Source organism: Podarcis cretensis, assembly GCF_951804945.1.
Source record: "Podarcis cretensis genome assembly, chromosome: Z".
Classification (NCBI taxonomy): domain Eukaryota; kingdom Metazoa; phylum Chordata; class Lepidosauria; order Squamata; family Lacertidae; genus Podarcis; species Podarcis cretensis.
In genome coordinates, this window is record NC_137184.1 from 21,913,943 (window position 1) to 21,926,384 (window position 12,442).

Genomic DNA, 12,442 nt, shown 5'->3' on the forward strand with positions numbered 1-12,442 from the left:
GCTTTTAGTTAGTGTCAGATCACCAACATCCGTAGAGGTAAACACCAGGTCTAAGGCATGTCCTTGGCCCATGAGTTGGGCCAAACTTATTCAGGGACAGCCCCATGGAGGCCATGCTTTCCACGAAGTCCCGAGCCATCCTGCAGAATGGCCGCAGTGGCTCCACCAAATAAGGAGCTACGTCCGACTACAAGGCTTCACTAGGGAGGCAGACAAGGTGGGTGTGCTACTGATAGTGCTGGGAAGTTCTGCCATCACTCTACTGGAAGGTCTGATGGCACCCAGGGACATAGAGGCATGCACTTTCCATGAGCTGACACAGGCTATGACAAGGCACCTTATGCCTCAGCCAACTAAGAACCACCACCGTTACAACTTTGCACACAGAGAGCAACAAGCACAAGAGTCAGTGAGTGAATACATCACAGCGCTCTGGACGATTGCAATGTATTGCCAATTCAATGACATCAAGGGACTTCTTGAAAGGTTCATCAAACAGCCGTCTCTGACAATATCACGATGATGGAAGCAATGAATATGGCCACAGCCTTTGAGAAGGATAATGCCCACAAGGCGGCCCACAACCCACATAAGGAGAACTCACCACATCCAGCGAGACCGGTCATCTTCCGTAGATTCCCACAATGAGGATGTCCACCGAGCTTTGGACTGATCCAACTGACATCACTGCTCCCAAGCTACGAGAGCATCGTCGAACCAGCGATCATCTGACGCACCTTGAGGATCCTGCGCCAGCTGCGGAGAAAACCAAGAGCATCGGACATGCAGATCCTGCGGCTGAAAGACTTACCGGACCAGCCCTTGCATGTGAAGGACATTGCCACCGCAACTGCAAAGGATAGGCTGTTGTCCTGCGTCTCGGACTGGGTGGGGAGAGGGTGGCCCGGGAAGCTGGGTCCAGAATTTTCATGCTGCACAGCCCGCAAGGATGAGCTGTCTACTCACCAAGGATGTGTGTTATGGGTAGCCATGTCATAGTCCCCCCACCGCCCCCCGTTAAGGAAAAAAGTCTTAGAAGGGCTGCACGTGTCCCACCTGGGGATTGTCCGGATCAAGGTATTGGCCCGTAGCTGTGTGTGGTGGCCAGGCATAGATGCGGAGATAGAGGGCTGGGTGAAACGTTGCGAGCCCTGCCAGGTCTCCCGGCCGGATCCACCCAAGGTGCCAGTACAGTCCTGGGAGTCCACACAGTCCCCATGGTCTCGGGTGCACGTGGATTTCGCGGGGCCTTTTCAGGGCCAACACTTCCTAATAGTAGTCGACTCTCAGTCCAAGTGGCTCGAGGTGGTGCCGACCTCAACTATGTCCGCTAGAGCGACTATAAACACGTTCAGGAAGCTATTTGCGACACATGGCTTGCCAGACATACTGGTGAGTAATAATGGGACCACTTTTACTTCGGCGGAATTCAAAGAATTTGTAAGCACTAATGGAATCCACATTTGTTCTGCTCCTTTTCACCCGGCCACTAACAGCCAAGCTGAACGCATGGTCCATACTACAAAAGATGCACTTAGGCGCATGGTGCATGGAGACTGGACTCTCTGGTTAGCGGAGTTCTTATTGGCCCAACACATCACCTGAAGTGCAGTGACCGGCTGGAGACTGGAGGAGTTGCTTATGGGGAGGAGGCTCACTACCCTCCTTGATCGTATGCACCCCGACCGGGCTCTTGAGCAACGGCCATCCACTGTGGTGTGGGGGGGCTCCAAGAGGGTTCTCCCCGGGGACACTGTGTACCTCCGAAACTATGGGTCTGGACAGGGTTGGGTCCCTGGTATCATTGCCCGCTGCACAGGTCCGGTTTCCTACAAGGGAGGGGGGACTGGTTTGGAAGAGACACATCAACCATATCAGAGCCAGAGCACCTCTGAACACGGAACTTCAAGTGGAACCAGAGGACAGAGAAATGGGTACTTTGGGAGATTCTGTGCCCAGGCCAGGGTGGGAACCAGACGGGTTGCTGGTGACTGAGTTACCCCAGCAGGGCGATTTCAGGCTGGAATCCTCAGTGGCTCCATCAGCAGTGACCCCTTTGGAGCCGGCCTCGCTGACCACCCCACTCAGGCCGCAGGTACCGGAGGAACCTCCTGGGTCACCCACTCGGGCACAGGAACCGCGACGGTCCCAGCGGGAGCGGAAAAGGCTGTCACACCTTGATGACTATGTTTGTTCCTTTTGTTAGGAAGTTGGGGTGGGAGGGGTGGGAGGAGTGTTATGTATTGGGTTTAATGCAGTTTATGTTAGAAGGCGCGTTCTAACCAATCGTAGAAATGTTGGTAGATGAACATTCTAAAAGCAAGTAAGCGCATGCTCTTTCAACTGTCAATGGTCAGTTCATGCTTGGCATTATTATTGCGTTGTCCAGTCAGTTCGGTTCTTGTTTTCCTATGAGTGAGCTGTTGTCACTCCAGTTGTTGAATAAATGTAGTTGAGGAACTTATACTGCCTTGGGTTTCTGACTTTTTCTGAACATTTAACAGCTATCACGTGCTGTTATCTCCTAACCTCAGGCAAGGCGTGATGCCTCTCTGCCCCCTTTCCCAGTATGTTCGACCAGTATAGCAAGTAGTTTTCACTAGATGAAGTCTGGAGAGGCTTGCCTGTCTTCCCATGCCTGGTGCTGTAATCTCGCTTTCAGGCTGAGGGAGACGGCATTTGTCTACAGACAGCTTTTCGGGTCATGTAAGCAGAGTTCGTCCAATGGGTCACTGGAGCGCCAAGTGGTTTGCTGTTCCTGAAAAAGTCCTCACTAGATGGCGCTGCAGAACAGCTGGATGAAAAGTGCTGCAAGCCCAGCCTTCCCCGCCCCGCCTTACCGCTGACTCTGCCACCAAAGAGATAGAAAAATTAGAATGCTACAAGCAGCCCTCCGCTTCGGGTTTCCATTTCACCTCCAATTTAGGTGGGGGAACTGATCGACCCTATGTCCTATGCCCTTTGCGTTGGTGCCCCCCCCCCGAGGCTTGGCTCTAGGCTGAGGATGCCAAGGGCCCGTATGGCTGCATTAAATGACCTAATTATTAATTAATACAACAATCCCATTGACCTCTCGGCAGCTTTAATACCGCCAAGGGCTCCAAAGCCTCGCGAGGCCAGCCTACATGCTCGAGGCAGCCCCGCGAATGGCGCCTGGTGAGCAAAAGGCGCCTTCGACGGGGAACCCCGAAGTGTGGCTCCGAAGTGTCGCCTCCTACCTCTCCGGGTCCCGCCCCACCCAGGCGCTGGAGTCGAGTTCCGAGCGGGCTCCTTGCCCGCCCCGCGCCCCGCCCCTGCCTTCCAGCCTCGCTAAATGGACCGCCGATGTGCCTCCGCCGCCTCGCCAGGCCGGGCCGGGCGGGGAGAAGATGGCACTGTCCAGGGGCCTGCGGTGCTGCCAGCGGGTCTTCGGCTGGGTTCCCGTCGCCATCATCACCCTGGTGGTGCTCTGGTCCTACTACGCCTACGTCTTCGAGCTCTGCTTGGGTGAGGCTGGGCGTGGAGCGCGAGGGGCACGGATTCTCCCTGGGCGTCAAGCCCCACTGGAAACAGGCGGGCTTCCTCATGAGTTGTAACCGGGAGGGAAAGGCAAGGGGAGGGCGCGCAGACCCCGAGCGCACTTTGCCCCCCCCCGCCCGCCCGCCCGCCCGCAGGGAGGCAGGTGGGCTTCCTCGTGGGTAAACGCCTTGCCTGGGAGTGAGCCCCTCTGAACATACAGGGGGTTTCCTCTGAGCAAAGGCAGGAAGGGGGCTGCGCAAATCCTGGGCGCATTTTGTGCCCCAGTGAGTAAGCCCCCCCTAGGGTACAAGTGGGCTTCCTCCCGGGTAAATGCGACGCCGCCGAGCTCCGCATCAACTTCTGAAGAGGTGGCTGAAAACCTCCCTGCGTACCCTTGCTGGGGTGCAGGCAAGAGCCCACTGTGCGTAATCGAGGGAGTTTGCGAGGTGAGGCGACCCCCTCAGGCAGGAGGGTCCTCCTGGGGCAGCAGATCCCAATGTCGGTCTCTGCCCGTCCCCGCCCCCGCGCGCCACCTCCCATGTTCCTGTTGTGGGTTTTCCCTGACCCCCTTCTTCCCAGATGGGGAAAGGGAAACCACAATTTTGGGGTCCTCAGGTGTCGAAATGTCTTGGGCTGGCCGTGAGTCCTTATGCTGTACTGCACAGCAAGCCCTAACAGAGGTTTCGTAGTTCAGCGTTGCCCCCTCAAGACACTGAGAGGGTTGTGAGCTCTCAGCAGGAGCGAGGTTGGGACAAGGGACTTCCTGGTTCTCAGTCTTCAGTGGGGAGAATTCAAACCCAATGCTTCTCTTTCTCTAGCCTGGCTTCTTCCTTTCCTGTTTTTGCTGCAATCCTGCCACCCTCTTGAGCCAGCCTGGATTGTGTTGCACAAAACCTGAGGCAGATGTAGCAGGGGAGATAGAGCCTGGTGTGAGGCAGGAGAACAAAGCTGCCTAGCTCTGCTAGAGAAACTGTGGTGTTTCTATATAAAAATAACAATGGACTTTCTATAGGAATGATAATCATGATTTTTTAAAAAAGAAACATTACCTTGGTTTGTAACTGGCCAAACCATCAGTTTCTGTCAATGGTCAACATGCTTATTTATCACTGATCCAAAACAGATCAAACATATTCACCATCAAGTTAGAATACTGCAGATTATACTTCAGCTTGCATTCTGTTGACTTGGTTTTTATCATCCCTTCAGATTATGTTGTAGTAATTGATTTGTGAATGAAATGGTTGGCATTATAATTATGATAATATGATGGGGATGATGATAATAAATCAGATTTGGAAATGGTTTATCATTGGGAATGGGGTTAGCGGGGAGGGGAAATGAGCCTGCTGAGAGGGAAGCTTGTGTTGGAATTGGGTGAAAGCAAAGCTAGTGATTTGATGCTAAATGGAGGAGAAATAACCGGTAAGCTTCAAGGCCAAGAATTTTACTCCAGGTCTCCCTGGGCAAAGTCCAGCACAGTGGCTGTGCTGTACCACTCTGATAACATGCCTGCCTGCCACACCAGTTTAAAGTACAGAGCTAGTAGTTTCCAAGAATCCAAGGTGAGAGAAGGGAGAAGATATTGATGCTCATTCCCTCTCCTACCAACATGAACTAGCCGGCCTTTGGTCTAATACAGCAGGGATTTTCTTACATTATTAGGGTGGAAAAGATGATGTTTGGGAGGGTTGGTGCTCTTTTTGTGGTGAGGAGGAAGGCTTTGCATTATAGTGCATTCCTGGGTGCATGTCATTTCTGTATGTTACTTCCTATGCTATATGCATAATCTTGGAAGGAAATATTTCCTTCAAAGATTATGCATATAGCATAGGAAGTAACATACAGAAATGACATGCACCCAGGAATGCACTGTAATGCAAAGCCTTCATCAGGGCTTTCTTGGTTGCTGTCATTTCCCTGTGGAAGAGCCTTCACAGAGAAGCCCACCAATGCCTCTTATTACAGTGGTACCTCGGGTTACGTACTTAATTCGTTCTGGAGGTCTGTTCTTAACCTGAAACTGTTCTTAACCTGAAGCACCACTTTAGCTAATGGGGCCTCCCGCTGCTGCCACGCCGCCACCTCATGATTTCTGTTCTCATCCTGAAGCAAAGTTCTTAACCCGAGGTACTATTTCTGGGTTAGCGGAGTCTGTAACCTGAAGCATATGTAACCTGAAGCATATGTAACCTGAGGTACCATTGTATAGGTCTTTTGTTTGACATTTGGGTAAATTGGCATGATTGCTGTACTGATTTTACTGACTCTCATTATGGTTTTATCACATTTTTGTCAGCCAGACAGGGGAGACAGCAGATACATTTCAAAATAAATAAAACACATGCCTTTTAAAGCAGGAGTAGTTTCACATGACCAGTCAAGGCAGCTGCTTAAGGCCCAAACTACTGCCAGTCACCTGTAGTTCTTTCCTGCGCCAACCCTTTTCCAAAAGCATTCAGGCCAGATTCTGCCTTGAGGAAGGAGATGTGAGAGGCTGCTTTCACTTCTGGAGATCATGCTGCTTGGTATTGCCCCCTCCCCAGCACACATGTTTACTTGTAGAAGAAACTTCCTGGTTTCCCCCCTCTAGTCCTCACAGCTCTCCCACAGCTGCATATGTTATTTTGTTGTTTATGTTGCTGTTCTAAGGAAGATAAAATTTGAGTAAAAATATGTGCAATTGAGCATCAGGTATAGGGTCAGCCTCCATTTTATGGAATCAGTTCACATTCCCTCCACTTGTTAATTCTTATTTAAGAATAAACAGATCAGCATTTTTAGCACAGATTGCCCCTTAGCCTGTGTCAATGCATTCACAAAATCGGTATACACATCACTGAGGACTTCTCCATGATGAAGCTGGCACATGCAGAGGGGAAATTCACATCTTTCCCCCCCTCTGGAGCTAATAAAGCAGGCGGAAGTAAAAATTTAAATCCTGATAGCTGATTTATCAACAACAGTACTGTACTGGTCTTTGATCTGCCTTGCTGGTAATACTGCCCACTGAAGTGTCTTCTTGGATCCTTTTCTGAAGTGGGTGAGAAATAGGCATGGCACATACCTATCCAGAGCATTGTTGACTTGGTGAAGATATGTGGATTTTGCAGGGGGTGGGGGGAGGTGTGTGTGTGTCAAACATCTCAAAGTAAGATGTTCCAGGTGCTTACCCAGGTTCTGTTTCCTTGGAATGAAGGTCAGCAAAGACTGTGGTGTCTTTCAGATATATTTATTTACAGATGTATACAACCTGAATATAGGACAGAGGACCTCACAGGATTAATACTCCAATACAGTGGTGTCCCACAAGACGAATGCCTCGCAAGACGGAAAACCGGCTAGACGAAAGGGTTTTCCGTTTTGGAGGTGCTTCGCAAAACGAATTTCCCTATGGGCTTGCTTCGCAAGACGAAAATGTCTTGCGAGTTCCTGCGGGTTTTTTTCCCTTTCCCCCCCCTTTTTTCTAAGCCGCTAAGCCGCTTATCTGCTTATCCACTAAGCTGATAAGCCGCTAAAAGCCGCTAATAGCGCTAATCGCTAATTCGTCAATGGGCTTGCTTCGCAAGACGCGGAACGGATTAATTTCGTCTTGCGAGGCACCACTGTAGATCTTGCTTCTCCATTGGTCGCAGTCGCAGACCCATGTGTCTGTGTCTCCTTCCAGCTCTGCCCTCAACATAATACAGTGGTACCTCAGGATGCAAACGGGATCCGTTCCAGAGCTCCATCCACATCCTGAATAGAGCATAAGATGCAACGGCGCGGGTCGCGTTTCACTGCTTCCGCGCATGCTCGTGACGTCATTTTGACTGTCTGCATATGCGTAAGCAGCGAAACCTGGAAGTAACGCGCTCCATTACTTCCAGGTCGCTGTGGAGTGCAACCCATAAATACTTACCCTGAAGTGTATTTATCCCAAGGTATGACTGTACTCTAGCTATTTTTCTCCTATCTAACAGTTAGGAGGGGGTGGTGGAGGAAAGGCCCCACCCATTACATTATTGTCTTCCAGAGAAACTTTTCTGGCCAACCTCCTCCATTAGATTCTAACCCTCACTGGATATTGTACCCCACGAATTAGAAGGGACTCAGTGCATCATCCAGACTAAGCTCCCCAAACCTACAACATAATTAAGAAGAGTCAAGCACACCAGTAGGTAATTATGGAAATGTGCAGAAATCGTTCCTCTCCCCTATTTTCAGAGCCTCTAGCAGAGTCTGCTTAGACATTGTCAAGATTTTCTCCACAGCTGTAAGAGCTAGCAGTCTTCTTCAACAGAGCATAGGGTTTTCTGAGCTGGGGTTCATACATAGATTTGGAACCATTTGGTCTGCTGTGAATCAAGACTTGGGTAGGTTAACCCTTGCTGGAATTAGTGACTACCGAGGATGTATAGCTGTAGCCCAAATCACCCGCCTGGCTTGTGAATAAAAAAATGTGTGTGCTGTGATATTGTGCTGCTGTGAGTGTCCCCAACCCACCTCAGCTTCAGTTCTTAGGCTGTCATTTGCAAGGCTGAGAAACTAGAAGCACAGTACAGCGGTACCTCGGGTTAAGAACTTAATCCATTCTGGAGGTCCATTCTTAACCTGGAATTGTTCTTAACATGAAGCACCACTTTAGCTAATGGGGCCTCCTGCCGCCGCCACACAATTTCTGTTCTCATACTGAAGCAAAGTTCTTTAGCCGAGGTACTATTTCTGGGTTAGCGGAGTCTGTAACCTGAAGCGTCTGTAACCCGAGGTACCACTGTAATGACTGTTGACGGGAAGGGGAGGGGAGGCACGGGGTGGCAGCTTTTGGCAGCAGCAGCCATACATCCTATTTGTTTACTAGTAATAATTGTTTCATTTGTGGTGTTGTGGAAATTGAGGGCTGCCTATAGGATAGCTTCCTTCAACCTGGTGCCCTCTAAATGTTTTGGATTACAACTTCCATAAACTGCAGCCAGGATAGTGGAGGTCACCAAATTGGTGAAGGCTTTCACAGGAGTGTCTTTCGTCAAGAAAATCAGTAGGGCTCAACAAGTACATAGCATGGTGTGCTTGTTGACCTCTGTTGATGGAATCTTATTTGTTTCAGTTGTTCATGCAGTGCATAGTTATACTCACTCTAATGTGTGTGTATGTGTGCAGCTATATGTCTTACTTTTGAGTGGATTTGATACCATGTATCACGTAGAACCTAATGTCATAATTACCATGTGATAGTCTTTAAGCTACCTCAGGGCTCCCTGATTTTTTAAAACATAAATGATTAAAATTTACAGTGAGACCTGCTTAGCGCTGACATTATTGTTTCTGCTGCTGCGTTAAAATGTTTCTGTGCACTCAGGCATTTTACAGTATGTGATGGGCTGTTTTTCTGATCCTTAGCTCTTGTTGTGTTTGGTTAATTGCATATTCTGCCAGTTCTGATCTTGTAATTTTTGAGAGATGGGGTTGTTTTGAGTAAAATATGCATTCATTCATTCTTTGGCTTTAAGCTTTGTATATTGTATATGTTTTGTATTTCTGTGAGTTGCCTTGGGTTGTTTTGAGAAAGGTAACTAAGAAATTTAAAGGATCATGACAATAATACATTTGTGGAATTTGTCTCACCGAAGCAGAAGATCAGATGCTTTGTATTCTGGATGTGCCATCTACTTCTGTGCTATAGAGAGGCATTCTTCATTGTGAGGTGGGGATATGGAAGTTACAGATAATTCACTCCTAGCAATGCTTTGTGGTTTTGCTTCAGTTACTTAACACCTCCAGTAGACCTACACCTTCAACAGTGTCTGTAGCTAGGATGCCATTGAAATTCAGATCCACATTAGTAAATTGCTGCTTACATTCTGCAGCCACCCCTTCCATCTGGGTGCCTTGCAGTTTGTAACTCTTTCAAAGCAGGTCACTTTCAACTCCCTGTAGCATCTCATCAGGCAGGGCTCCCATCTCCCATAGTCACACTTGTCTTACTCACTCTGCTTGCAGCTACTTCATTTCATTAAATCAGTAGTTAGAATAATAGATTCATAGAATTGTAGAGTTGTAAGGGACACTTGAGGGCATCTAGTCCAACCCCCTGCAATGCAGGAATCTCAACTAGATCATACATGAGAGACGGCCATCCAACCTCTGCTTAAAAACCTCGAAGGATGGAGAGTCCACCACCACCTCTCCTGGGAACCAGTTCCACTGTCAAACAGCTCTTACTTTCAGAAATTTCCTCCTGGTGTTTAGTCAGAATCTCCTTTCTTGTAACTTGAAAGCCATTGGTTCAGGTCCTACCCTCTGGAGCAAGAAAAAAACAAGCTTGTGACAGCCCTTTATATATTTGAAGATGGCTATTCTATCTTCTTCATTCTCTTTTCCAGGCTAAACATACCCATTTCCCTCAAATGTTCCTCATAAGGCTTCATTTCCAGACCCTTGATAATCCAGGTCGCCCTCCTCTGCACACATTCCATCTTGCCAATATCCTTCTTAAATGATGGTGCCCAGAACTGGACCCAGGACTCCAGGTGTGGTCTGACCAAGTCATAAGAGAGTGGTACTATTTTCTTGATGCAGCCTAAAATAGCATTAGCTTTTTTTGCTGCTGCATCACACTGTTGACTCATAGAATCACAGAATCATAGAGTTGGAAGGGACCCAGAGGATCATCTAGTCCAACCCCATGCAATGCAGGAATATGCAGCTGTCCCATACATTAAGCTTGCGGTCTACTAAGACCCCAAGAAGCTTTTCACATATACTACTGGCAAGCCAGGGGTCACCCATTTTATATTTGTGCAACTGCTTCTTCCTGCCTACGTGTAGAACCTGACATAAGTTCCTATTTAAATTCATAATGTTATTTTGGACCCAGTTCTCTAATCTGTTACGGTCATATGGAATCCCGATTCCGTGTTCTGCATCATTATCTACCCCTCCCAGTTTGGTGTCATCTGCAGATTTGATTAGCATTCTCTCAATACCTTCATCCAAGTCATTTATAAATATGTTGAACAACAATGGGCCTTGGACAGAACCCAGCAGCACCCCACTTGTCGCTTTTTTCCCAGGATGAGAAGGAACCACTAGTGAGCACTCTTTGGGTTTGGTCAGTTAACCAGCTACAAATCCACCTATGTTATCTTGTTCAGTTCACAGTTTGTCAGTTCCAAGTTTTATGGAAGAATATCATGGAGGACTTTTTAAAAGCCTTACAGAAATCAGGATACACTATGTTCACAGCATTCCCCTGATCCACCAAGTTTGTAACTGTCAAAAGAAAAAAGAGATGAGATTGGTCTGGCATAACTTGTTGATAAGAAACCCATGCTTGAGCTTAGTAATCACAGCATCTTTTTCTAAATGCTCACAGACCAATTGTTTAATTATCTATACTAGGAGCTTTCCTGGTATCAATCTTAAGCTGATCGGTTGATCGTTTCCTGGGTCATCTTGTTTCCTTTTTTGAAGATGTAGACAATATTTGCCCACTTCCAATCTGCAGGGACCTCACTTTTTCTCCATGAATTCTCAAAAATTATAGACAGAGGCTCTGAGATTACATCTGCAGACTCCTTTAGTACCCTTAGGTGCAGCTCATAAAGTTCTGCTGCTCCATCTGTTACTGGCATTGCTACTGGAGCATATTGTCAAACAGCTGACCTTGCTGCTCCAGTAGCTGCTGGTGGTGGTGCCGGAGCATCAACCTGAACTGCTGCAAGAATGTTGCTGTTCCTCCATTTCCACTTAGACACACCTTGTTCACGGGACCTCTTCCAGGAAACATGAACCCCACTATTGACACCAGTGTTGCATGCCACCCCAATCTCTAAGTGGTGCAAGATTTCAGGGGTTCCAAGCACTTACCCAGAATTCATGTTTCCTTTTAGAAATAAGACACAGTGGATTCTGGTGTCTTTATGATATGTGGTTTATTTACACATACATACAACTTGAGCCTACAATGGAAGAGTTTGCAGCATTAACACCCCAAGAAGATACTGCTTCTCCCATAGCCACAGCCTTGGGATTCCAACAGAAATCAGACTTGGCACTCTCTCTCTCTCTGCCTTTCCAGCCTGCAGCTTTTGCATCCAGCTTCTAGCTCACATCACTCAACTCTCAACTGTGGCCTTTCGTCTTTCTAACTGATAGGCAGTTGAAGGTGGGAGGCCCACCCATTTGTACTCTGGCACAGAGCTACAGTGGTGCCTCGCAAGACGAAAAGAATCCGTTCCGCAAGTCTCTTCGTCTAGCGGTTTTTTCATCTTGTGAAGCAAGCCCATTGACGGCTTAGCGGATTAGCACTATTAGCGGTTTAGCGGCTTTTATCGGCTTATCGGATAAGCGGCTTCGCGGCTTGGGAAAAAGGAAAAAAAAACCGCAGGAACTCGCAAGACATTTTCGTCTTGCGAAGCAAGCCCATAGGAAATTCTTTCGTCTAGCGAGTTTTCCGTCTTGCGAGGCATTCGTCTTGCGGGGCACCACTGTACTTCCTTTGTTCCTTTAATGACCCATGCTTACCCATGGGTCTCACATGCAGCCTACTTCCTCCCCTCTAAAAAAACATAAATGAATCTAAGTAGAAGATGAGAACGTGAAATTTCCTGTGGAGAAAGACACATGCAACTGATTAAAACAAGGATTTGGTTATTTTCTCCTTGCAAATGGGAGCAGAATACAGCTTCTTCTGTAGTACAGGGTTGATTATTCGGCCAGTGAGGTGAGGTTATTCAGAGAGTTCATTTGTACTGTAAGTAAATAAATCCTGAGTAGCTGCACCCAATGTGAAAAGCAAACAGGCTGCATGCAGAGGCCTGCCAGGTGTTTAAAGAAACATCTTAAAACATACACATCTGTACAATGTAAAGTATTTCTAGCAATTGATTCCTCTGCCTCCCACATCCCCAGTTTTTGTACAATTTAGTTTGCTCTAAATGTCACACATGTCTCTAGATTAGGG

At 47.8% G+C, this 12,442-nt stretch overlaps 2 protein-coding genes across 3 annotated transcripts in view; one reads left to right on the plus strand and one right to left on the minus strand.

Annotated features, from left to right (window-relative positions):
• Nucleotides 1-2,644, minus strand: part of LOC307207522 (uncharacterized protein) — a 97,292-nt gene extending 94,648 nt beyond the window's left edge. Inside the window, exons 1-2 of one of the 2 annotated variants that reach the window (XM_079961511.1) lie at nt 967-2,644; nt 605-756 (exon numbers count right to left, since the gene is read on the minus strand). In XM_079961511.1, the coding sequence (XP_079817637.1) occupies nt 605-609 (5 nt within the window). In that variant the 5' untranslated portion in view covers nt 610-756; nt 967-2,644. Of the gene's footprint in view, nt 1-604 lie in introns of both variants that reach the window. The other variant, XM_079961512.1, reaches the window with a different exon arrangement.
• Nucleotides 2,645-3,303: 659 nt separating this feature from the next.
• The window catches only part of ZDHHC15 (zDHHC palmitoyltransferase 15), a 34,005-nt gene continuing 24,866 nt past the window's right edge, over nt 3,304-12,442 (plus strand). The window contains exon 1 of the mRNA XM_079961466.1: nt 3,304-3,486. Coding sequence (XP_079817592.1) covers nt 3,369-3,486 — 118 coding nt within the window. The 5' untranslated portion in view covers nt 3,304-3,368. The remainder of the gene's footprint in view (nt 3,487-12,442) is intronic.